General features: G+C 43.8%; 1 protein-coding gene across 1 annotated transcript in view; it reads right to left on the minus strand.

Annotated features, from left to right (window-relative positions):
• The window catches only part of LOC103782028 (phospholipid-transporting ATPase FetA-like), a 48,124-nt gene that overhangs the window by 3,897 nt on the left and 17,412 nt on the right, over nucleotides 1–26,815 (minus strand). The window contains exons 11-26 of the mRNA XM_008949760.1: nucleotides 25,802–25,998; nucleotides 23,678–23,886; nucleotides 21,681–21,724; nucleotides 19,930–20,095; nucleotides 18,952–19,140; nucleotides 17,709–17,824; nucleotides 16,113–16,277; nucleotides 13,598–13,709; nucleotides 12,752–12,857; nucleotides 11,808–11,955; nucleotides 8,112–8,295; nucleotides 6,396–6,619; nucleotides 5,205–5,288; nucleotides 4,059–4,304; nucleotides 3,076–3,214; nucleotides 1,050–1,180 (exon numbers count right to left, since the gene is read on the minus strand). Coding sequence (XP_008948008.1) covers nucleotides 1,050–1,180; nucleotides 3,076–3,214; nucleotides 4,059–4,304; nucleotides 5,205–5,288; nucleotides 6,396–6,619; nucleotides 8,112–8,295; nucleotides 11,808–11,955; nucleotides 12,752–12,857; nucleotides 13,598–13,709; nucleotides 16,113–16,277; nucleotides 17,709–17,824; nucleotides 18,952–19,140; nucleotides 19,930–20,095; nucleotides 21,681–21,724; nucleotides 23,678–23,886; nucleotides 25,802–25,998 — 2,460 coding nt within the window. The remainder of the gene's footprint in view (nucleotides 1–1,049; nucleotides 1,181–3,075; nucleotides 3,215–4,058; nucleotides 4,305–5,204; nucleotides 5,289–6,395; nucleotides 6,620–8,111; nucleotides 8,296–11,807; nucleotides 11,956–12,751; nucleotides 12,858–13,597; nucleotides 13,710–16,112; nucleotides 16,278–17,708; nucleotides 17,825–18,951; nucleotides 19,141–19,929; nucleotides 20,096–21,680; nucleotides 21,725–23,677; nucleotides 23,887–25,801; nucleotides 25,999–26,815) is intronic.

Genomic DNA, 26,815 nt, shown 5'->3' on the forward strand with positions numbered 1-26,815 from the left:
TTGGCCTCTCTAAGCATCAGGTCTGTGTTTAAGTTCCTCTCTTACTGCAAGTTGTGAATCTCCGTACAGCAGGAAACCCAAACCATTCACTTCCCACGGGAAGTAGAAAAATAATGTAACTTTGCACTCGAGAGAGATGCTCAGCTCAAGCCCTGAGGCTGAGTTTCTGGGCCACAGCTCTGTGAGACTTCTACTCAACTCATTGCATTTTTACAAACCTAAACTACCTCTTTACTGTGTCCTGAAGACCTTACCTCCTAGCAGTCCTCTCTAGCACCCACCTACCCTCTCTGCAAGGGCTGAGAATTCCTTTTCACTAGTCTCCAACGGTCCTGGAGTACCTGGGGGGCTTCACAGACACACAGGGCTGATCAGGGAATGCACTGGGGAGCAGGGGCTGTGCTCAGTCTCGCAGCTCAGTGCAGGAAGACGAAGGGAGCACCAGGTGGCAGCAGCATTTAGGAGATGCTCCTGTTTGAAAGCCAGCCGAGGGAGCTGTGTTTACACTCATCTCCTGGAGGGGACCGCTGGCGATAGAGAGATGGGCGCTGCCTGCCAATCCATCTCTCTCAGCCTCTCCTTTCCATAACGGTCTCATCTTCCTGTTTCTGGGGATGGGTGGGCAGCAGGTTTCAAAGGATGTGTATTACCATTGGCTACGTAAATTCTGAAGTAAAAAAATCCCAAGCAAGCACATCTGCCTGGGTGGAGAGTGCAGGGCTGAGGTCTGCCAGGCTAAAAACCATATGGTAGCAGGGCAGGAGGAACATGCCACTCCTCTGCGCTGAGCCACAACACTTAAACCCCTGCTCCTAAAAATAGTGCAGCTTCCTCACTCCAGAGCTATCTAATCTCAGCCTCAATCCCAGCTGCAGATGGTTTGAACTGTGCCAAAACCCAAATTCTGTCCTCCTTCTCAAGGATCTAGGGGACAGACAGATGGCAGCACTTGCACCTACAGGAACAGACACTGAGAGCAATGCCGAGCCTGTGCAATAGGGCTCCATGGAAAGCTTAGGTAGTTCTGGTTTAACAAGGCATCTCCTTACTTTGTCGCTGGGAGTTGGCTTTAACTGAGCCTTCAGGAATCGAAAGCCAACTACAGGCAGTACACAGAGCGTGATGCTGAGGAAGATTGCTAGCCACACATTTGGTTGGCTGAGAGTGTTTCGAGCTGTACCTGAAAAAAAAAACCAAAACAAACCATTATTAAAACTGTAACAGCAGCATCTCTCACCATCATTCACCTGAACCCTTCACTCTCTGTGATTCCAAAGCAGTTGTCAAACAGACCAAAATATAAAGCAGACGCCGCCCGCAACGGTGGAATCAACTTGCTGTAGAGAGGACAGCAATACCAATATCACTGTCTGAGATGAGCAAAGTAAAACGCAGCATCCAGATACAGCTGCAGCAACAACTCACGGAGACAAGGATGTCAGAGTGAATGCCACATCTCTTTACAAAGAGTTAGATCACTGCAAAAAATAGATATCAATGTTCAGGAGACCTTCTTCAGCAGCAGTCCAGCCCTCTCACCTTTTCCAGGACTCCAGTGCCAAAGGAGCAATACTATTTTCTAACTTCACAGAACCACTTCCTGAACCATATGGGAGCACTGACTCTGACTGCCCAGCAGATGATAGGATCACAGCCTTTTACAAGAGGAGTGTGTGTTGCTCCGGGCACCTGCATGGACAGCATGGTGTAATGGGTGCACTGGCAGAGCAACTGCCATGTGCTGGCGTGACACTGACACCTTCTTTGAAACCAAAGTGCTCACTTTCTGGCTCCTCCAAAACCAAAGGAATGTAAGATAGAACAAACAGTCTGCAAAACCCTCATTACAGGGCTTAATGATGCTGTTGTTGGCAGTTAAGTTGCTGAATGTTTTCTTTTCAGTTGGCTAAATTCTGCTGTAATACAACTCCACTGAAATTAAAGTAAACAAGTTGTCTGAGCCCAGACTAGAAACGCTTTCCTTAAAAATTATTTCAGACTGAGACCTTATTAAGCGGCCTGCAGCATTATAGCTGATTTCACCTATGTAGTACCAACAGAGCAGCAGATAAAGGTATCTCTGGCAAGTGAACTACTACCTGTCTTTGGAAAATGAACAGACACTGTCTTCTCTTGCTTAGCATTTTTGATACTAAAAGCCATATTACAGTGGATGTGACCGTCTCCTTGGAAAGTATGTTGTAACAACTGACCTGTGTCTCAGATATTTCTGAAATGTACATGCACCTTTGTATTGCAGCGAAGATGGGCAGAACAAGTCTTAGCTGAACAGTTATCCAGAAATAAAGGCCCTGAGTAATACACCTATCTGAGACTTGGAAAAAAAGCCTTGCGATTTCGGCAGTGGACTCTCAAAATTTCTGTATCAATATTTGCTGTGGATCCACAGAGCTATTAAAAACATCTGAATAACTTTGCTAAGCTTTTCTTTTCCTCATGGTCAAAGTCTCACGGGATGGATTCATTTGTCCTTCACTTTTTGAATGAGTTCAGAAACCTGTTACGTAGAGTAACTCCAAAGACCTGGCCATGACTGAAATTTTATTTTAATTGGGAATTTGCCATTTAACCTGGTTGAAGGCTCACCATAACCACATGGCATTTTTTTCTCATGTTTAACTGGATGTTGCACTTCTATGCTTTCCTATACTAATGTGTTAACTTATTTATAAAAGAACAGGCACCTTTCTGCAACAAAACAAAATTCTCCTAGATATTTGTAAGAATTGGGCACCTGGAAACAGAACATAAAATAGCAGCAGAAAACGTTCCAGCCAGTGCAGCAAGTTTATTTAAAGGACCGTTCCTGTGGCTACATGTGAATGTGTGTTCTTATGCAAGGAAGTGGACTGGCACAAGTCCCCCTGGATAGATAGGCATCAACATAAGCATTCCCAGAAGCTCTTGGAAGTACCATGGCATTTCTTGTAGAAAAGGCAATCAATACATTCCGTACTGCCTCTAAAGAGATAATATGTACTAGAGATACCAAATAGATTTAAAACCTGCAGTAATCCCATTTTGAGTGCAATCCAGATTTGTCCCAAGGCTTACCAATGAAGGGAAAGGAGGCTGTGAAGATCAGGTACATGCCATCACTGTACATGGTGAAGGTGATAGCAAAGTAAACAGAAAGGCTGCCCCAGATGAAGAATTGGTTCACAACTGTCCAGTAAGAGGTATCCAAGCCAATCTGAAAGAATGGAGCAATAAAGCTATTGTCAGTGCCTTAAATATTTAGCAGATCTGTGCTGAAAACAGCTTGTTCTCCACTTTGCACACCTGCCTCTGAGGCTGCTACTCATTCAAGCCTCAATAAATATGAAGCCACAGATTATAGGATGCTGAGGGGCCATTCAGGGCAAACATTACTACAACTACCCGGTTGTTGCCCTCTTCTCAGGGATTCACCAGGTGGCCAGTACTGGAGACAGGATACAAAATTCAAATGAGCTGTGCTTATGTCCCCACCCTCAAGCTGTGATCTAGCATTGAAACTTAGGAGAAGGGACCTACAAGACCACAGGCAACAGAAACCGTTATCTAGAGAGGTGCTATTCACTGGTTAAGAAATTGCTCTCATCCTGTTAGTACCATCTGAATTTTGTACCACCCAAGTCTTAGTTATTTTTTCCATCAAGTGCAGGCCTAGCATCTGCATCATGCATGGGGCCAGGCTACAGAGACAGCCACACAATGGAGTCCCTATAAAAAGCTGCCTGATAGCAGGCAGACAGTCTTGTGATTCAAACCCTTCCATAAAACTGGAACGAGTCCTTCTCTATTCCCATCCTTAACTGCAAACTTCCTGAGGCAAAGACTCTGCTTTCCTGTCACCCTGATCTTTCTTAACACACAAATCTGTTCTTCTGTTGAACTGAGGAGAGTCATCTGGTGTTGAGATCTTTTTTTTTTTTTTCCAAAAAATGCAAGATTCAGTATCTAGTACAATGCTATCAAGATCCCAAGTGGACCTCCAGAAACTGTCTTCACAAAATAGCAACTAATTCTTAAATATATTACCTGGGATGCCTTACCTGGACAGACACCACAATCAGTAAGCAGGTCTGGGCGATCAGTGCAAAGGACTGGTAGTCAGCAATGGCCTTCCCATCACTTCTCATTGTATTGTACATGGCCCCATAGGGGATGAAGAAGAGAATGAGGGAACTGTAGATCCCTTGCAACATGCACGTGACAAACACCATTTTGTTAAAATAGAGGTTTTGCTGGCCAGGCACATACAGCTGAGGAAATAAAATGCTCCAACGATCATCCACATCCTGAAAGTAGATAGGAGATGGTCAGATTTGCTGGCACTTGCCCAGCCTAAGACCACTTAGGGTTGCCATGTCCCCATGACATGCATTTCCATCGGAAAAATCTTAGCACACAATTCACTCAGTTGTGCTGACTAACATGACGCATCCTCAGGTCACCTAGACGTATTTTCCATGTTGAATTTCCCCTTTCTTGTGCTGAGAAAACTGACAAGTATTGGGAAAAAAAGGTACACTTCATCTTAGGCAGTCAGTCTGCTCTCCAGAGAGCTGCTTGAAAGCTAAGGGATAGAAAATACCTTGCCTAGGTGCTCACACAGTGAAGGCTGTCTGACTTGGATCCCTCATGTGTCTAGAGCTGAATACTGCAAACCACTGAGCAGAAAGTTCCTACTTATTTTTAAAAGGCATATAGGAACAGCTTTATTGCCCCTGTGTCTTGCCGATCAGTAATAATGAGGTAGAAATGTGAAATTACTGCAGGAAGACTTCCACTAAAAAGACTGAACCTGGAAAACCTGGCTTCAGAGACCTGGTTCATTTTTTGTGTTGTCATTAAAAAGTTGCTTGTCAGGCTTCAGGAGCACAGCCTGACATAGTAAGATGTAGCTGCTTCAGGGGAGTGTTGCAATGGCAGGTTTTGCCATAGTCAACAGCCTAACCCAAAAGTCTCATCACACATTGAAGCCCACAGGCCAAGTCAGGATAATACACTATCTATCTCCTTCCTGGTGTGCTCTTTTTTTTTGGGCTCTCAGGTCTCGCTATTGGGAAGCTATTTCAGGAGCTATCACAATAGCTACCCAAAAATTCAGCTGCTTTTGTTTCATGGAACCAGCTCAAAGCACCTGGAGATAAAACCTCAATTAAAAAAAAAAATCCAAGTGGTCATAGAAACAATACCTGATCGAAGAGGCTCATTCCTAGCACTGGGAGGGAGGTATATACCAAATTGTAAAGTGTAATGAACCACTCGTCATAGACAGTCTGAAAAAAAAAAAACAAAATGAGAGAATGAAGTTAGGAAAAAGCTGTCTTTTCTGAAAGCATACACAATTACATGCTGGAACATTTTGATTGGAGACACCAGGTGGGAGCAGCGCTCTGCGGTGGGCATCCAGTGGGCAGGGCCCCTGCACGCACCCTGCACCCTCAGCCCCGGGGCTATCAATTGCATGCTATATATCTCTATTTCCCCAGGGTGGGGTGGGTTGGAAATTGGTTTTGTCTTAAAATAATATCAGATTTTTCCACTGCAGGAGATTTCATCCTCATGCAAGCTGCTGAAACATGCCTGGGGTTAAACTGATCATTTTTGTGACCAGTTTGGTGCAGATCTATGTAAGACTTATGCTTGCACTGTTAGCATGTTGGAAGCAGAGGGATGGAGCATCCCTTCTGTGAAGAAAGGCTGGAAGTGTTGGAGTTGTTCAACCTAGAGAAGACTCCATGGTGACCTTATTGTGGTCTTTCAGTACTTCAAGGGGGCCTATGAGGAAGATGGAGATGGACTTTTTAGCAGGGCCTTTTGTGACAGGACAAGGAGTGACGGTTTCAAACTAAAAGAGGGGAAATTTACACTAGATAGAAGGAAGAAATCTTTTACAATGAGGGCTGCCCAGACAGGTGGTAGATGCCCCATCTCTGGAAACATTCCAGGTCAGGTTGGATGGGGCTCTGAGTAACCTGCTCTAGTTGAAGATGTCCCTACTCACTGCAGGGGGGTTGGGCTAGATGACCATTAAAGGTCCCATCTAAACCAAAATATTGTGTGATTTTATGATTTTATGATTCTATGACTCTGTGGTCAGGCCTGTGTGTACTCTTCATCCTTGTTTAATGGCTGTAGTCACTTTGAACACTGTGAAAAACCCACAAGGGACCTATGTGCTCCATAATGCACTTAAGTGTCTTCAGACATCTGTCTTCTGCACAATGAAGGCAGCGATACTTGCTTTATACTCATGCAGATGAAGAAGACAGACCTGTCTGCCATTCAGTGAGATGAAGGGAATGTCTTAGTTATTTCCTTTAAAAGCATTTCCAGTTTGTAAATGCCAGATGTGACAATGAGAAAACAGAAACTGGACCTACCTGTGCTGAGAAGCCAGAGAAGAAGCCATACCAGAAATGCACTAATGTGAAGGTAAAATTCTTATAGAAGAAATATTTGAGGAACTTGCACATGCGGATGTAGGACCACCGGCCATGAACCAGGAGCAGGCGCTGCAGGTAACGGAACTGGGCGAAGGAGAAGTCACTGGACAGGACTGCCTGCATGCCCTCCTGGCCACTGATACCAACCCCAATGTGGGCAGCTGCAACAAGAAGGTTATTGATCATGTCATTGCAAAGAGAGGTTTGATCACCCCGTTTTTAAAATGAGTTCACTGCACTGGGACACTGTTAATTCCTTCCCAAACACCATAAAAGGTCGTATGTAAAGCTTGTGGTGTTTTTTTGTTTGGTGTTTTGGGTTTTTTAAAGTTTTTAAAATATATTTTTGGGCACTAATTCTTTCAGCAGAATTACAATTTTGGCTGTGTTGATATGCTTCCAGCAGCAAGGCTTTTATTTTCTGAATGAAATTGCACCCTCAGTGACAATTCATGTTTTCTTTCTAAACATATTCCAACAGCATAACTGCTGTTGTTTGAAACAACTGCTGTTATGAAAAAATAACTTTCATTTATATTGACCTGTGACATATTTACATGTATTTCATGTCCTTCCAGTGGCCTTAAAGCATCACTCCAAACAAGAAAAATCTTCAATCTCCTTATAGATTTTTCAGACACAGTGGTACAACACAGACTGATGCCTTTTCATATTTCCTGGACTTTATTAGTTCAATCAAATAATTAGATAGAAGAGTCACGTCTTTTTTAATAGTAACTTGGGTTTATTAAACATGGACATAAGTTTAATGTGACAGCTAATTATACAGCTTTTACTAATGAGAACAATCTTGATGGCTGGAGGTTTGTTAGATTTAGAGGTTTCCACGGAACAGTGAATTGATAAAATCCCAAAGTCCCAACCCTCTCAGGGGGGGAGAGTGGGTTAGTTTCTAATTATCATGTACACTTTTAACTTTTCTTATCCTTTCTTTACTGACTGCCTGACTTATCTCCCTCGAAGCTCCCTACTTAGCCTTTTCTTTCTTAATTAAAAGGCTCCAGTTAATCAATTCCTACAAATTAACACAAGGAAGATTAGAAATAGGCCCTTCTGAATAATCTTAATTTAATTATACCTAGTTGGGAGATTTTTTTCATAAATTCACTGAGGTAATCCAGCATCAAATGACGCTCAAGGACAAAGGGACCTAGAAGACCCTGATTTATAACTCAAGGGAGACGACTGACAAATGGCCCTACCACATGCAAATGTTTAAAAAAATAATGTAACATTATACAGCCTATTGACAGGCATGAAGATTTTCTTTCTGCATTGCAAACAAACTTGTTTGTTCATTGTGATACCCTTGTGATGGTGGCCATGCAGACACACAGGTCGGCATGACACAGCCCCAGTGGGCTGTTGGCTCTTGTAACGTAGAAATGGAGGCCGTAAAAACCTCCTTAGCTCCCTGCAGTCCTGGTTGTCAAAGCAGACAAAGGGGTCTCTTGTGTGTCCTACAGGGCAGCCTACAGTGACAGCAGTCTGTAGAAACCTACCAAAACTTGGGACACAGCCACATCATCCCACAAAGAAGGTAGTACAGAAGGCACTGCTAGGCCACCTCAGATAGCTGATACATCAGTGAGTCAGTTTGCTAGTGCATGGTGGCTGTCAGCCATCACTCACTTTTGATCATGCTGACATCATTGGCACCATCTCCGATTGCCAGGGTCACAGCCTTCTTGTACTTCTTCACCAGCTCCACCACCTGTGCCTTCTGCAGGGGTGTCACCCGGCAGCAGATCACCACTTTGCACATGCAGGCAGTTCTCACCAGCTCCAGCTCCAGGTTCCCTTCCAGCGCGTAAGCCTGAGAGGAAGGAGCAAAAAGGGTGTTATGCAAGACTAGCAGGAACTTGTGGCCTGACAGAAAGGATGGAGCAAGAAGGAAATGAGAACTGAGCTAATTCTTCCACACAGCAGAGGAAGGTATGAGGCACTCCAGGTGAATCTGTTCGTCAGTCACAGGGAGCATCCACACAGCATCCCACTACACAGCACACACCTGCAAGAGAGCACCTTGGATACACCACAGCTGGGCTTGCACAACAACTGCTCTGGCTGATGTAACCTGACAGTGCACCAGTGTCAAACCACAGGAGCACTGAATTATCAAAGTTGCTGCTGGGCCAGAGGCAATCTTACATATCTCCACTCAAGAGAGTATCTGCTCATCCCTCTTCATTTATTTGTAAGCTGTGGGAGATCTGTACTATGAATAGAAAATATTTCAATCTGGGAGTAGTTAATTAAAAAAAAACATGGTAAAAGCTGAGCTCAGGTGGGCATGACAAAGCAAAACACAAAGCCAAGGGGAAGGCAACTTTGGTATGAGTGATAACCTTTTAAATCGGTCAGCTGTGTTATTTATGTTCAGGAAACACAGAGATAATTGGACATCTGATCACCCCTTCAGCTCTGTGTGAGGAGGAGGAGGGAACAGTGTTAGTTTTCATATTTCTTTCTGATCATGCATTTTGGCTCTGTTCTTTGGTGTCTCTTCTCAGGAGACATGCATGGAAAGAATCTACAGGTCTCTCTCCTCCTCAGAGCCATCACAGCAGACCCACAGCCTTTTCTGCATAGGGCAGACAGTCCTTAGGCCAGATATCCTTTCTTCTTGACACAGAGAGCTGTGAGTCACCAACACCCACGCTCCCTTCCCATCAGGGGCAGACAGGCTTGATCAACAAGACCTTTTCATAATTTAGCTTTAGTACCGACGGGTCCATGCGGTTAGAAATTGCTTTTGCCACAACACCCTCACTGCAGAGCACTAGTAAAATGTTACCACATAGTATATTAATGGTACTGCACACAATTCCACTAGTACGGTGATGCCATGATGATGATGATGTCTTTCTGTTCACTTGCTTTGCTTAAGTAAGACCTCACATGTGCATAGCCCCCGTGCTGCCACCACACCTGTCTGCACACAGGGATATGGCACTGAACAGATGCTATGTTTGAGTGGGACAGTATCAGCTCTATTTACCATTGCTCAAGCTCTCGAATCGTAGAGTTATTTAGGTTGGAAGAGAGCTTTAAGATCATCAAGTCACCTACTAATGCAGCACTACCAAGACCACCACTAAGCCCTGTGCCTAAAGTGCCACGTCTACACATCTTTTAAATACCTCCGGGGATGGTGAGTCTACCACTTCCCTGGGCATTCTGTTCCAGTACTTGATAACCCTCTTGGTAAGTAATTTTTTCCTAATATCCAACCTAAACCTCCCCTGGAGCAGCTTGAAGCCATTTCCTCTTGCCTTATCACTCATTACGTGAGCAAAGAGACCAAGCCCCACCTCACCACAACCTCCTTTCAGGTAGTTGTTAAGAGCGATAAGGTCTTGCCTGAGCATAGAAATAAATAAATAAAGTAGTTTTCTCCACACGCAGGAGAAAGCCACAGCCTTGGTGAGACTGGCTGTGTCCACTCTGTTACAGGCAATGTGAACTGGCAGCTCCCACACAGTCCAGGTTTTAATTTCTTTGTGTGGGACGTATCTCCTCACCAGGATGTGGGTGAGTGTATGGTTTTCCAGAAAGGAGAGGAAAGAAAGCTTTATCACTAATGCCAGTGATGCTTTGATAGCACAGCACTTGAGATCTGTGCTGCAGGCTGAAGGGATGCAGTAGGAACAGGCAAGGGCTTGTAGCTGGCTGGGATGTCAGAGAATTCACCTATGCAGATGAGTCAGGCTTGACAGAGCTCTTGCCTGTTTAGCAGGAAGGATCTAAAGGAGATTAAGGCCCTGGATTTAAAGATGGAGTGAGTGTAAAAGAGGGAGGGAGGGCATTTGAGAATGCAGACACTGCCTGAAAGTGTCCCCTCTGTTCCAGGTCTGTATGCATGCCACACAAGCCAAAAATAGAGCAAGGTAAGATTTTTGGATAGTAATTTGCCAGAGTAGTATAAACCTGGGAGTTACATTTGCTGGACTGCCATCAAGAGGGGTAGCAACCGCAGTCAACAGAACCCTAACCCTACTATCTCCAAAAGGCAGCTTTCCATGTCTACCTGTTTGCTTCCCCTGCAATCTGGGAAGGCAAAATAGAATAGACACATAAAACCGAACTAGACTAAGCATTCTTTCCTTGACAGGGTGAAATGTATCTTTTTTTTTTTTTTTTTTCCTAACCTGTTCTAAAAAATTTTCAGGGATGGAAAACATTTTCCCATACTTCACTATTCTCACCAGGAAGACGCTTCACCCAGACTTCTCTTATCTCAGTTCAATTCCATTACTTTGTTTACCTGTTATTGTTTGAAGAGTACTACCAAGACTGATCAGTGTTCTCCAGGCTCAGAAACCCTAACTCTATCAGTTTTCCCCTGTGCTTTCTGGGTCATGCCTGACTACTCTTGTGGTTTCATTTGTATTCTCTCTAGCTGGTCTACATTTCCTCCAAGAAAATGGCCCAAATTACTTCAATTATCTCAGCTAAAACTTTCCTGATGCCAAATGAAGCAGGAGTCTTACAGACTTCACAAGTCTTACAGATTGTGCACTTACATAAACATCTCTGATTTTGCATGTGTGTTGATTATATGAAAGTGGAGGACAACACATTTGTTATTACTGAACTGTCTTCTCTATTTTTCAAATGTATTTCTCGAATTTGTTAAAATTGTTTTAAAATCTAATCTTAAAATCCATCATGCTTGCAGTTGCTCTCAGCCTGGTGTTACCTGCTCTCTTTTTAAGCAGTTAATCCAAACATTGAATATCAAATAGACATGGGATAGCCCCCTGAAGATACCACAGCTGTTGTTTCAGAGCAGCAGTGGGCCCTTAAGAGACGTACTTTCCAGGCAGTCTTGCATCTGTTGCTTAACAATTTAATCTAGCCCATATTACTTCAGTTCACTTGGAACAAAATCACACAGGGGAGCATCACACAATCCATTAGTTAAATTGTAAGACATATATCCTACCTGTTAAATATGTCTATTATTGGATGTACCTGTTAGAACTGGCATACCTGAAACCCTTTTCTGATGTCATCTTATCTTCTTGCTGCATCCATAAACTCCCTGATTATTTTTCTAGATTTTTTTCTGGAAGTGGAAATTAATCCAGCTACTCTAACCATCTTGTTCCCCTAACATCATGGTCAACTATTCTCTGTTCCAGCCTTCTGAAACCTTGCCCATCACCTTTGATATAACCACTGAACCCAGTAGGAAAAAAACCCACAAAACTCCACAGTTCTCTAGAACTAACTTTCTAAAGCATTTTCAGACTTCCAGCGTGTTCCTATCACATTAAGTTCTTCAGAGAACTCAGCTGTAGCATGACTCTGAACCTTCCTTACCAGACTGTGGCCAGTGATAACCAGACCATACACCCCATTTGCTTGTTCATCAGGTAAAATTTTTTGCTTTTTTGAAGCTTTTTCAAACTGAATGTTGATTTCATCGCTGTCCAGAAAGGAGTCTGGTTTCATCTTTTTCCTTGCATTCCTAAAAAAAATCCAGAATAATAATGAAAAGCTTGTAAAGGTACATAAGCATTATTAAATCAACTTATGAAAATTAAAAAGTTGATACTTTCCTTTGATAGTGTAGTTCAGTTTTCCTTGTATCCACACAACAATATGCATAGTTTAGCTACTGCTGCTTATGCAGATCATTGACATGCTTCTCAAACTCTAATAAGTGTATGCTAAACTTGTGCTGATTTAAAGTCAAACAAATCATCTAACTGTCATGCAGGACAGCATCCTAAAAGGCATCCCAATTTTCTGTGCATATTGTCTGACAACGACCTATTTCAAGAGAAAAAGACTGAAGAACTCCCATTTGCCACCTATACCTAAGAACTTGTGTCTACTGATGAGGACAGGGAGGAAGGTAGATTTCCAGATAATGCTAGAGAAGGACCATGTCCAGACAAAGGACTGCGATGTGGATGAATGGAGTTGCAGTAGAGCAACAGCATAGCTCAAGCCTGAAGCCAAAGTCTTTGTGGCTCCAGATCACATGTCAAATGTCAGATGATATTGCCTGCCTGGATCTTGCTTTCTTATACACTTATATAGATTTGACCTCTTGGATCATGAAGCTTCAGAGTTTATCCTCAGAGGAGATTTCTACATTCTGTTTAGCTGCTGGATCTTCCAGGGAGCCAGCTAGCCTGGATTGAAGGTCCCTTAATGAACTGCACTAAGAAAAGCCCACAGGAAAAATAAAGTAGAATAATACAAAATACAAACAGCATCAGTATACACCAATGAAACTGTAGACTTCAGCCACTTACCTCAGCTCATTAAGTACATCATCAGATGTACTGCCTTCAATAATGAAAACATCTTCCATGTCGTCATACAACAAGTTGCATGAATAACCAATATTCATTGCCGTCTCTGGGAAAGATAAACCAGCAATATCACCCATTTTAGTAGCCAGAAAGTCACCCACCATCTCTGTGGCCTTTCTATACACATGACAAAAGCTCTCTTTCTCACCCAAAAGGTTTTTGAGCCTTTCAGAGTCACCAGTTTAAGATTAAGGCCAGGAGAGTCACCTTGACGGACATAGCAGCAAATCTCCCTTAGCTGGGCTTCACAAGACCACAGAAGTAAATTTTCTGTTTCTCCAAAAGAATTCATTTGAGTCTATTAACTTTTCTTCCTAACTTAATGATTTCTCCAAAAGCCTCTGTTTCCTCTATTTCTGTTCTGAATCATTAATGCCACAACCAAACTGAAAGAGACCCTACACCTACATTAGCATTAAAGTTCCTGGAAAGCAGGATAAGAATTTTTCCACCTTCTTCACCAGGGTGATTGACTGTACTAAAGTGACACCTTTTCCCAGCATATGAAAGGGATTATGGGATGCTCATTATCATGTCTCCAAAGGCAAAGGATGCTGCCTTCACACTGCTTCCAGCCTCAGGACATGAATTAAGAATAGGGATTAGCTACAGCTATCTGGTCTAATTCCAGATAACCAGAGTTTTACCCAGCTGGCAGTGATGGAAAGCCCTGAACATGTGTCTTCTGTGCAGTTTTCAAAGGAGGAAGAATGAGGACATGGATCTGAGCAGAACCATCCCACTGGTGGGAGAGAAGAGAAACATCCAAAGCTGTAGCCCCTTTACCTTGCTTGTCTCCAGTGAGAACCCATATCTTAATGTTGGCTTTGGCAAGAGTCTCAATCGTCTGTGGAACTCCATCTTGTAACTTGTCCTCAATCGCTGTGGCACCTAGCAGCTTAACAGAAAATGGCAAGGAACTGGTGAGTCCTCCCACTGATAGCAAATAGAAAGCATCAGACTTCCAAGTAATTACTCAAGCAAACACAAATTATATCCAACAATAAGTCTGTACTGATTTTCATTCTTTCTCAGGAAATTTACTGTATAGAGCTGAGCCCTGATCCTGCAAACATTCTAGTTTCTAATCCCCCCAGGCTCAGATGGATCACGAACGTGCAGTAGTTATTTGCCAATGTGTTTGCAGACCTGCAGGACCTGTGTTCTTCCACCTGCCCCCTTCACAGCAGATAGAGCTTTAACTGAGGGACAGACAGCTGTGGAACTGTGTCCCCGAACCTCCATATGCATCCTTGTGTATGCATATACTCCCAGATATGTTTTACTGCAGCTGCCATGGGACTGCTAAACATCATTTCCATCCCATAACAGACTTGTCCTCACCCCTGCTCCATACTGTTACACAACTAAATCACATGCTGCTCAGGACACTTTTTAAAGTTATTGCTTTTTCTGCACTTTGGAGATACTTGGTGGTTTTAACCTATTGTCAAAAGGACATGAAAGCTTCACTGCTAGCTCAGGTTTAGACAGCATCTGCTACCACTTACTTCTTGCTGTTAAGAGACTAAATTCAGAGGTTGGCTTTAAGCCTAACATCCTCTTGGACTTCCTGGGATGTTCATCATTCAGCAACTATGAGTGTTATCAATGTAGAAAATAGCTCTGGTGGAACTTCTCTATAGGATCCTCAAAGCTTCACAGTCCACAATTTACACCAGCAGCCCATAGTCCAGCTAGCGAGACCTTAAATGCTTGTAACATATAAAGCCACCTCTTGAGACCACCTGCTCATCCTTGGAAGCCTGAGTTTGAACTGGAAGACCAAAGACAGACCCTGATGTCAAATGTCCCCAAGAGGAGAGAACAAGGGCTGGCATTCCCCAAAATCATTGTCTTTCTGCAGCTGCAGAAAGGAACAAGGCTATTGTTTACAGGCCAATGCCCGTCTACCCATGACCTGGTCTAAAAACAAGTGAAGGGACAATCTTGATACCTTCTTTGCTGTGGATTTTCCTTAGTTTTTAGGTCAGCCAATGATAAATACTACTTTTACTACTACTCTCTGAATCTAACCATGTTCCATCCCCTCATGTCCTTACATCCTTAATTCCCTTAAGATCCCCTACTAGGAGCCTGTCATGCACAGAGACTTCTGCTCTTGCCCATCAACCAGACTGTGATACTTGCCAGTCCTCTACTCCTCCACAAGCCCCATCTACTTCCTTGCTGACTCTGTCTCTCCCACCCTTTCTCTATCACAAGCCAGAATGTCCTACATCTTCAGAGCAACTTCAGGAAGTCACTCCTGTACAGGGTACAGAGAGGGGTCTGGTGTAAACTGTCTTTTCTTTTGAGCCACACTTCTTCCTGCTGTGAGCCCATGACCTCTTCTCTGCTCAGGCTGTGAGCTCCGTAAGGCTGTCTTGCAAAGGATTAACATCCTCAAGCTCCATGTCCTTCCTGCTTTGGACATGATCCACAGAGCATTTGCACAATATGTTCTCTGGACTGGAGGATCAGCATTTTCTACTACTCTGTTGAGACCCAGAAGGGCAGTAGGCTCTTTCCCATGGACTATGCAATGTCCAGAGGCCAGCATCTCACTTGTTTCTTCCCAGGCCCTGTTGGTATCCTGAGTGTATAGCTAATGGAAGGAGCAACAGTTCATCTCCCAGGATTTTTGAGATTTCACAAAAGCCATGCTGCAAGTGCAAAAGCTGAATTGCTTCCCCTCAGATCTGACACATCCTTTTCATTCATTATTCACGGCTCTAAAACACAGGCAGACCCCCCAGGGCATCTAAAAAGCTGTAACAACACTCAAGGAGAGAGAAATGACTTGAAGATCACAGTTTAGCCCTGTTTCAAATTGACACAGACATGTTCATGGACATCATCTCCCCATCGTGCCCAGGGCTGCAAGAACAAAGACGACACTCTCCAAAATGAAGGGGCACTGGGGATTATTCACTGCCTGCCATTTCAAAGACAGGAAAATAAATAGGTCAGTCATTTGCACATACAGTGGGTAGCTATGAAATATTTGTGTCCACATCATCTCCCTCAGGCTCTGGTATGCCACTCCATCATCAGAAAGCTACTCTAAGACCCACGTGAATTAAAATAAAACCATTCCCCTGCACTGGTGGCTGACACCCCAGTTACGGGCTCCTGACGCAGGTGCCAGTGAAAACCCAGGACTGCCATCTTCTCAACCACTCCCATCATGCAGCCCACTGAGCTGTTTGCAGAGCAATGTTTACTGAGCTGTTTATTGACAAACCACCATCCCTGCTGCCTCCCTCAGAACTTGGCCCAGATTTCCTGAAACACCAACCATTAGGTCTCTTTCAATCTCTTCATATAACTCCGACAGTTTATCTTCCCGTCCTTCCAAGGCAGTGCTTGCTTCATGGTGACGCCTGATCCAGTCCTGAAAGTAGTCTTCATCCAGGTTTTTATAGGCCACCACGAGTGTCCTCAGTCCTTCGCCAGCAAACTCCTGTGAGACAGTGGTAAGGCAGAATAGGTCAAAGGAGAACGATCTGCTCACTTGGGCTTACAAACAGTGGGAAAACAAACAGCTATCTGTAAAAGCTTCTTGACTCAAATCCACAGAGGAAGGGTAAAAAAAGTCACACCTTAGACCACAAACCTCAAAGTACTTTTTAAAAACTAGTTCTAGATAACTTTAGCATTGCAAAAAAACATATTGAAAAGGGTGTTCCTCTGTCTGGCTCTAAAGCTCTACATGAACCAGGCAGTGGTTTCCCAGGTTCCAGTTTTTCAACAAAAGGTTCAGAATAGTGAGATATAAAGAATAGTGAGATATAAATAAACATTCAACAAAGGTGTGGATTTTGGGCCTGAGCTCAACGTTTTTACGGTATCAATGCTGGCTGAAATGCATAGTGTGAGCACTGTCAGTCACAACAACTCAGCAAGTCCTGGTAACTGTGCTTTCTGAAGACATGTGATCGACACTATGGATGTCAGTCTTTGGTGAAATAATAAAGATCTGTTGGTGAAAACTGAGGTGTTCCCCAAGGCTTCAAGTAAAGGTGCATCAGGAACAGTCCACATCCACAGCTCTGCTCTGCCACATCCTGAGCCAGCAACTTTTCCTGGCTTCCTCAGGCAGTGAGCAGAGAAGTTTTTGCTATAACACAACTTTTCTGGCAAAACCTTCTGTTACCTTGTGCTTTGGATGGTACCAGCAGTATCTGGCATCACAAGGGGGAGTGAATATTGTCCAAGACATCCCCTTATGTAAGTAACCACCTCTCAGTGCACACCGTCAACAATATAAAAGGCCACAAGTTTTAAAGATGCATTTTCCTTTCTGCACAGTCAATATGCCCCTACATGATCTGGAAAAAGGTGAGGTGAGCAAACTATCTCCCAACACCTGCCAAGTCCCTTCTGACTGAGCCCTTTTGGATCACAATCACTGCAGCTCTTCATTGTATTCAAGAAGGTAAGAAGCTCTCTGGCCTCTCACTGATCACTTGGATAATTCAAATCCAAGGTGTGCTTACATGCATTGGGTGCACATGCTATAGAGTAACAGCAGACTTGGATGGAATTTAGTTGCCAAAACACAGATGCATTGTGCCTTTTCAGTGTTTCACCTATCCTGCTTGGCTTCCAGCTCCTGACCCTGAGAAATACAGGTCTTCTGAATGTCCTGTGTTGTATTTGCCATCTGTGTCTGGATGTCCCGGAGAAGTTCAAATGGCACCTGGTGCCCATGCTTAGGTACCTGATTTGAGAACTAAGGCTTTATAAATATATTTCCCTCTCTATTCCATAATTTAAAAAAATGATGTTTAGGTACTGTTTCTGAAATGTGTTTCTTTTGTATCTATACAAAGTACATTTCCACACCTGGAGAAAAGGAAGACAGAGTTGTTGTGGAGAAGGAAACACTTACATTCAGATGTTCTGTGGTCTCCTCTTTGAGAGAGTCACATGACGAATGAAGCAGTTCATAAAGAATGGTGTCAGCCCCCTTGCAGTACAAAGTCAAGTCACCTTCTGGACTCCGCACTATGAGGGAGAGGAAAACAAATGCTACAAAACCCAGACTGAGGCACTTGGGATTGACAGCACTTCCATCAAAAAGAAAGGATTTTAGGGGTGCCTGAACTCCACCAAGTTTTGGCAAACCCCCAGGAATCAAGACAAGTGTTGCTTACAAAAGAAGGTAATGCAACTGCTCTCCACCTTAGTGATAGGAGCACAGATAACTGTACCCAGATCTCATTGGTCTGAGCAGATGCTCTGCTGGACTATGTAGTTCCTACAGGCAGTACTTCAAGCAGGACATCTGCATTCAAAAGTGAAGAACAATTTGTTCCTAGGGAACTGGTCCTTCTGCTCTTATTGGCCCTTACCTGTAGAGGTACTACCACTCTCTTGCTACAGTTAGGATATTCCAATTCCTGAAATATCTGAGAATGCTGGAGAGTTAATAAAGGTTACATGAGATTTCTCAAGTTGTTTCTCCATTTTCCTTTTGGGAAAGTGGGCTTCTTTACTTATCCTTGCTTTTGTCCATTACCACTCAGATTTCACTGATCATTTTATAGCTGATTAGAAGGAAGACTTTTCCAGAACCATCATGAGGGAAGTAAGATATGCTAGAAGCTTTGTGTCTTCAGGAGGCTGCTCCATCATTGCGATGCAGAGGTTAAGATGTTCTCCCACCTGCCTAATTTAAGTATTTATCTAGCACTGTTGCTGTGTGATTGAAAAGTCAAGGCAGCCCACCTCAAACACTCAGAGGTAAATGATATTCAGAAAGCAGGGCAAAGGAGGTGAGACCCTGGAATGGGTTGCCCAGGGAGGTGGTTGAGGCCCCATCCCTGGGGGTCTTTAAGGCCAGGCTGGATGAGGCTCTGGGCAGCCTGATCTAGTGTGAGATGTCCCTGCTCATGGCAGAGGGGTTGGAACTGGGTGACCCTTGGGGTCCCTTCCAACCCTGACAGATTCTGATCTGTTTTAGCAGAGGACTTTAGAGCCCTAATGGCTCAATGGTTGGACTTGATGATCTTGGAGGTCCCTTCCAACATAAAGGATTCTATGATTCCCAGGAAAAGGCATCACAGAAGAATGAGGGCCAACTTGAGAGCCCGAAAAGTGAGGAAGGAAAGAAGGGAGCAAGGGGAACATACCGATAACAGACATGCGCTTGCGGACGTTATTGAAATCAAGAATAGCCAGGAGTTGGTAGATTCTTGTTTCTCCCATTTCCACAACAGTGATGGTCTCTGGTGTGCGAGCCCGGAACACGAATCCAAAGTTTCTGGCAGCAGTGACGAGAGCTCCTTCATCAGGAGATTGGGCCTGATACACCAAGTTACCTGACATGCAAGAAAAAAGAGTAATGTGGTTTCTGCCTTGTTTCTGAGGCTGAACAAATACAAAAAAGACATTGTATAGCAGTTAACCCTTTGTTTTTCTGTCTATTCCCAGAGGTGCAGCCCTAAAAAGCACCTTAGGTCCACAACCCATCACCTAAGCAAGGACAAAAGGCCCCTTAGACTCTTTTGGAGTCTTTTATCACTAATTTTGGAGTCAAACAGATCAGAATGAGAGGACAATTTCCTTGGGTTTAACCCCTTCTAGTCACATCTGCATGTATTTTTTTTCATTAACATTTTCGCCTTATGTGTGTCAGTTGATGCTTCTAGCCTTTAAAACATAGTTTTTACCCTGTCTGGGATTGGAGGAGACCGACCTAGTACCTGTGGGAAGACTGGGTGAGTGGAGCTAATGAATCTCCAGTGGATTTGTGGTCTATGTTCTTTGCTTTAACGCAAAAAATACTTTATGACTTGGTGCAAAGCAAAGAAAGAATGGGGAAAGCCATCTGCCACATCAGGGCAGCTGTGGCACCTGCAGTTTCCGTACTCCAGAGGTGTGGTGTTTGCAGTAATGTCAGCTCCACCACAGGAACGCACAGGCAGTGGAGGCCCTGGTCCTGTCTCTTCCCATGTGGCATCTCCAAAGGCACTGATATATGTGTAGCCATATACTACAGAAAATCACCAGGGAGCCATAAGGACCAGTAGCAGCTTCTGTGGAGAGAAGACATACTGTGGTGCAGGGTGAACATAGACATTTAGCCTGGTGCCTTCAACAGTCCTCACCTTCCTTCTTCTCCTCTGGCATCACTGTGTGACAAAGGGAGAGCAGCCGGAAGAACCTGTGCGTTGGAACATCACTCAGCTTCACAGCTTCTACCAGGCTATGGTCATAGAAGGCAAACTTTGGGTCGGCTAACGGGTTGTATGAGAAATCAACCTTCTCTGTGCTCTGCAAAAATATGACTTCAAGTTATTTTTGGGAGCTCTCATATGCCTGTACACCACTGCCTGCCCATCATAGCCCCTTTCTCTTCCTTACATTTACTAAGGGCCGTTTCTTGCAGGGCTGTTCATGACAGAGACTGATGATTCTAAGTATGTGGGAGGTCATGAGAGCTACTGAATCACAGGAGAGGCAGGAGAGGACAGGCACTTGAGGTGTCTTTCAGAGCAGCACTCAGGCTGAGAACCTGATTAGCTAAAGATGCCGCTCTGTATGACAGCAAATCCTCCTACAGGATCCTTGCCAAAGGATTTCTATAGCAAAGACATGCCTGCCTTCAACACATGCCTGCTTGGAGGTATCATGCTCCTGATCTTAATGGCTGCCTGTGTGATAGGGGAACGATGAAGCACAACTTAAAGCAATTAAAAAGACTGTGTTCTCCACCCTAGTATCCCAAAGCCACAAAAAATCCTGACATGGAAACAAGATGACAGACCAGTGATGTAAGGGTTCAACTCCACAGGCACTGCCCATTTGGTCTAAAAAAAAAAGGAGCCCCATTAAAGAGGGAGGCGTATTGGAGAAATGGCCAGAAGCTCACAGCATGATGTGTCATGGAGGAATGCCCGTTATAATTCTGGTTCCCACCCCATCCCTGATGAGCTCAGAGTTTCCAGGACAGTAGTTATCTGCTTGACCTCTGCAAGCTGACATTTAGCACTTTTCACTAGAGCACAGACCCACTCCCCATGCACACTCATCTGCGCAGCAAGGTCCAGGCTCTGCAGCACTGTGGATGTATGGGCAGCAGAACTCTGCTCTACAGAGTATCATGGTCAGGAGAAGCTGCTGGGCAGCTGGTTGGCAGGAGGTAAGCATGGCTCCCCAAGCAAATCAGCCCTTTTCTGATGCCTGAGCAAGGGCAATCTGGAGGCACAGCACTCTGCAAAACCATTCAGTTTCAGTGAGTAATTTAAGTTTTAAATGCCCTGGAAATGAATCATTGGAGCAAAGAGTGGGATTTTCATCACCATCTCACTGTTTGTTACTTGGATTACTGTATGCAGTTTTCAGACATTTTAGAAATCCAAGACATGTGGGTTTGTGCCAGCAAGCAGAGACTAGAGAGAAACGGAGAAGTCACCCATTTTCACAGTTTCCAGCATCCAGATGCTAGGGGAATTTGACAGTAACTTCATTATCAATATGAGTTGAACTTACTGATTTCCCACCAAAGCTTTGATTAACTGCCAAAGATAATAAAATTCACCAATGTCCAAATTTCTAACGAACATCAATGGCCAAGTATTCAAGAGGAGCTGTGCATGTACTAGGATGTCATGTGAATCTGAGGGAGCAGTGGGCACTTAGGCTGCCCAACTTCCAGGTTTTAAACCAGGCTTACTGGAAGGGAATGCAACTCTGGCAATCCTCTGGCATCCACAAGAAAACACATCCCTGTTATCAGGGTCAAGAGCATCAGCTCTTTCAGGATCAAGAGCCTGAGCTATGCTTGGGTGGATTGTGTCCACTAGCACTTAGACAGGTTCACTGGAAGCACAGATCCTGATAGCACTTCAGCACTTACCTCATTTATTTCTATCCTTTGCCCAGATGTATCATACACATCACCTGCAAGCAACAAAGACTGAGGTTATAGCCACAAACTCCAGATAAGTGCAGTCTCCGAGATTCTCTGCCACAAAAATTGTCATGGACACTGGAGACTGAAGATTCGTATCAATCAGTTTCTGTTGATCCATGACAAGATCGAGAGACTGACAGATGCTTGAAATACAAAGCAGTTACCATAAAAATGACTGGCATTTAGGTGAACAAGGCTTGTCTCAAGCTAAAACTGGAAAGGACATAGTAATAGGTAGGAAACAAAGCTGCTTTAGGGTGATAACTTCTCTTGTACCTTCCCTTTGGAATGTGAGGCAAAATTCAGCTCCTAGATCATATTGGTTTTGCTACAGTCCCTGGACAACCACAGAAAAGGAGTTGGCAAAGCCCACTCTTCCCATGCCTAGGTAGCAAAGCTGCTCTGTTCATTTTCCCTGAACAGCTGATCTGGTCACAGAAATGGAGGACATCTCATCTCCTGGAAACACTATTGGAACTTCTTCTGCCTGAATAAAAATTTCATTTGGAAGGTCTAGACTATGCCCAGACAAGCCAGATTCAGCACTTCATTGAAATAACATCAAAATACCATGAATTACATGAATGAGAGATCCACATCTGTGCCATCAACCTCAATTGTGACAAAGGCCCTGAGGTTGTAGAATAAACTCAGAAGTCATCTTTTCTGAGAACTGCACATCAATTGATCCCCTGGGAACTTTAACCCAGAGGCTTTTGGACACCTCCTTCCACATGGGAAGCTTAAGCCTCCAGAGTACCTTCCCTGGTAGCAGAACTAATTCATCCTTGCTTGCATGGCTTTTCCAAATAACCCTGAGCAGCAAATCCAAAGAAAGACATTCCTAGGAAGAAGCTAAGCATCTAAAATCTATAGTTAATAGACTGTCTGCCTTCTTTCCACGTATTTTCTATTTATTCCTTGAACCCACATCCTATAATTACGCTAGTGGTGACATGCACTTTGGAACAAAGTCAGCTAAGGACACATGAAAGAACAGACTGAATATTTTTCAAACTGCAGCACTAAGGTTAGCAGCATTAGCTAGCATAGTGGTTCTGTTTGAGATATGGTGGTCTCAAAATATACACAAAACAAGATTTATAGGAAGAAATAGCTTCTTTTGTTAGACCAGCTGGTAGCACTGAGGGGGAAAAAAGACAACCCTCCTGTCAGGCTAGTCCATCAGAAAGCCTGACACAGGCAAACCATGCACCAATCTACAAATAAAACTGTCCAGGACCATATAATGAATAAGCCTTTCAAGTCAATGACTATTAAGCTCTAACTGAGCTAACAACTTTTAGACCTACAAACATTTCTCCCTTTTGGTAAGTGAAGTAGGTCAGGGTTAAAGACAAATGACCAGGCCATTGGCTAGGTGCCCAGAGAAGGTCTCCTTGAACAGGATGTGGAATACTGTTCCACATGATGTTTGAAATTGTAGAATGTGAGCGATAATAGTGTGAGGAGCTGACAAAACTTGTAGATAATGCCATGAGGGATGGCTGATTTCACAAATGGTTAAAATGGAGTGAGTTATGTTTTGCAGGGTTAGCAATGTCTGGGTAACCATGATACCGTAAAAGGCTGAGACCTAGGTAGTGGTATCAGAAAGAAACAAATCTGAGTATTGATGTAGTAAAACTGGAACCAATGAGGGAAATGTAATAAGGTGCAGGATCTTTAATTGGAATGATACTGGGACAGAAAAAGGAAGCTATAAGGGTGGCCAAAAGTGGAAACAAGGGACAGGAAAACAACATTAATGTATGCAAATGATGTAATCAGGGCTGTCCAGGCATCCCTGACAGGCAGTCCTGCACTTGATCACTGCAGCTTCTTAAAAGACACTCTTCTGGATATCACATTTAGTCTCTGCGTACCAAGAGGCATACAATGGAATAAAACTCGGAGAACAAGAAAAACAGATACTGTACCGTAGGATTTGCCATTGATGGAGCACTTGTTGAAACTCATGATGTTCTGAGTGAGAGTTCCTGTTTTGTCTGAGAAGATGTACTTGATCTGCCCCAGCTCTTCGTTGAGTGTGGTGGTGCGGGCCTGAGCCGGTGTGTCATTCGGCGGATAGTACATCTTACGGTCCCAGTCGATGTAGAAACTGTTACCCAAGCGTATAATTTCTACACTGGTGAAACAGAAAGAGAAGGTGATGGAATATTCATTAGTTTAAGGGACAAGATCTTTATCTTCGGCACCACCATTAGTGACTGCAATTAGAAGACAACTCTGAAGGCTATGATGGGCTGGACTCATCAGGTTGTTCTTAAATAGCCTGTAGTAAGCACTGCTGAAGCAGGTCCCAGTGAGAAGACCTGTCAGGTTTGCAGCAAATCCCTTTCCTTTATTTATAAACCAGTACCTTATGAATGCATTTGAAAAGTTTCAGAGGGCTTAAAAGTGAGGCAAGAGCAATGGGTGTCATTTAGAGCAGTTTTGGGAGTGGTGCTTAGATGGGGATAGTTTCCAACAGTGCTCTGGGCAGGGCTGCGCCTGGTGCCTGGGGATGAGCACAAAAAACCCAGAGCTCCACAACAAGTGAGTCACTGTGTAACTCAATACAACCCAGGAGCATATCAGCTCACAGACAACATGATTTTCTACTTTGCTGCTGGTGTCACATATTGGACAGAAACGGGATTAACTCCTAATATTTACAAACATGGATGAGAGTCCCAGTACTAAAGCTGTCTGAAGAGTTAGGTGTGACAATAAACTATACAAGCATAGTCTGTCTATACCGCAGCCTCAAGGTTTTGAGAGCATTATGGATGCATTGCTTGCTATTTACCCTTGCTTGCCTATCTGCAATAAACAATATAGCACTTGTTCCCAGGCACAGCTACAAACTGGGTAAGGAGCTGGTTGAGAGTATCCCTGAGGAGAAGGACTTGGAGATGTTGGCTCATTTGAAGCTCAACCTGAGCTGGCGGTGTGCTCACGCAGCCCAGAATGTGAATCACATCCTGGGATGCATCAAGAGAAGTGTGGCCAGCAGATCATGACAGATGATTCTCCCCCTTTACTCTGCTCTTGTGAGACCCCACCTCGAATACTGCATCCGGTTTTGGTGTCCCCACCATAAGCATAGATCAGTTGGAACAAGTCCAGAGGAGGGCCACAAAGATGATCCAGGAGCTGGAGTATCTCTTGCTATGAGGATAGGCTGAGAACACTGGGATTGTTCAGCCTGGGGAAGAGAAGACTCTGGGGGACCTTATAACTGCCCTCCAATACCTGAAGGGAACCTACCAAATGGCTGAAGAGTGACTTTTCACAAGAGTGTCCAGTGACAGGACAAGGGGAAATGTTTTTAAACTGAAGGAGAGTAGGTTCAGACTAGATCTTAGGAAGAAGTTCTTCAGTACAAGGGTGGCAAGACTCTGGAATAGATTGCCCAGAGAGGTTATGCCCTCTCCCAGGAGGCGTTTAAGGCCAGGTTAGATGAGGTCTTGAACAACCTCATCCAGCTGAGAGGCATCCCTGCCCATGGCAGGGAGGCTGGATTAGATGCTCTGTAGGGTGGGATTAGATGATCTCTAGGGTCCCTTCCAACCTAATCCATTCTATGTTTCTCTGGGATGTGGTGTCATTTGCTCTGCTCATATAGCACTAAGTACTATGGAACCTCAACCTGATTACACCTGCTTACTTGGCAATCCACTCCTCACATGAGCCCTACAGCCAACATTAACATTATTGAGTTTGATTAACTATCAAGCTTTATTTGATGAGCAGTGCAAGTGGCAGAGAGCAAGACACCAACTACAGCAGGCTTCCAGCCTTACTCCTGTAGCATCCTACACCTACATCTTTCCTTTAATTGCAAAGCCATTTTCTTCTCTCCCAGGGCTCACAGCTGTAGATGCTCCAACCCTAACAAAGACCTCTGAAGGCAACAGAAATAAGAAGAGCATCGCTGTGGTTGTGTGTGATTGTCCACTATGGGGTTGCATTTATGTCTGGGGAAAATGCTGCTCCTAGATAAGGCAGAAGATAAACGTCTCCTAAAAAGACACATGAAAGGTGGTTCTGGCACGTACCTGACATAGAGCGAAATTGGCACCACCGTGTTTAGAATGATGACATATGACCAGAACATGAGGAAGCCGGAGTAGGAGGCAGAGTTGACACCTTCTGCCCAGGGCAGATAGACCTGGAAGTAGTAGCCCTTATCATACTCCCAGATGCCATTGCCAATGGCTAGGATAAGACACATCAGTGCTAAAAATGCAAATATCTGGAAAACAAATAATTTGCATTTTAGAAACAAGAAATTTATTATTTACAGGTTAGTCAGAAGACACTGAGATTGGGTTGGACAGCGTGAATCACAGGAAAATGTTCCTAGGGGTTAAGGAGGAAAAACAGTAAAGTTATGACACTTTTATCTCATGGACAAAATTACACAGTGCAGAGTCTGGCAAGTTGGAATCACAAGACCCCAAATAGCTGGGTATTTAAATCCCAAGCAGACACCTAAACCAGGTTGCTCATGGGCAGCTGGCTGTCAGAATATCAAATCTCATCAGAGGTGAGTTGAGTTGTGGTCCTCAAACATATGGTTGCACACTTGAGAATAGAAACTGAGTGGAGGACTTTACCGGACCATTTGCTGGTCTTGTCTAAATATCATAATTTTCTCGACTTTTCCGAGAAACTCTTCAAGATAATTTGTAATACAGAAAATCCAGCACTGTGCAAGTTGGAATTCAGCATTGGATATAATTCTGATAGTTAAAGGAGAGTTAATCACTGACTCAGAACTAATGGTTGCCTTGTTACCTGCCATCACAATCTGATTATATTTCCTTTGAGCAAACAGAAAGCAACACTACCCAGTGATGTGTATCCTTGGACTTCAGAGAAGCCTGTTTCCTGAAGCCTAATGCAACCAGGGTAAGGGCAACTGGGAAGAGAGTTTAAGAGTGGAACACCTTAGTGAACACAAGGACTTGCTCAGGAACACCTTTAAATAGACACAAAACCATTATAAAGCATTATAATGCATTTTTGGTTAAAAGAAGACAAGAACATAGCAATATATTTATTTGGAA

This window comes from Merops nubicus, unplaced genomic scaffold (assembly GCF_000691845.1).
Source record: "Merops nubicus isolate BGI_N331 unplaced genomic scaffold, ASM69184v1 scaffold871, whole genome shotgun sequence".
Lineage (NCBI taxonomy): Eukaryota > Metazoa > Chordata > Aves > Coraciiformes > Meropidae > Merops > Merops nubicus.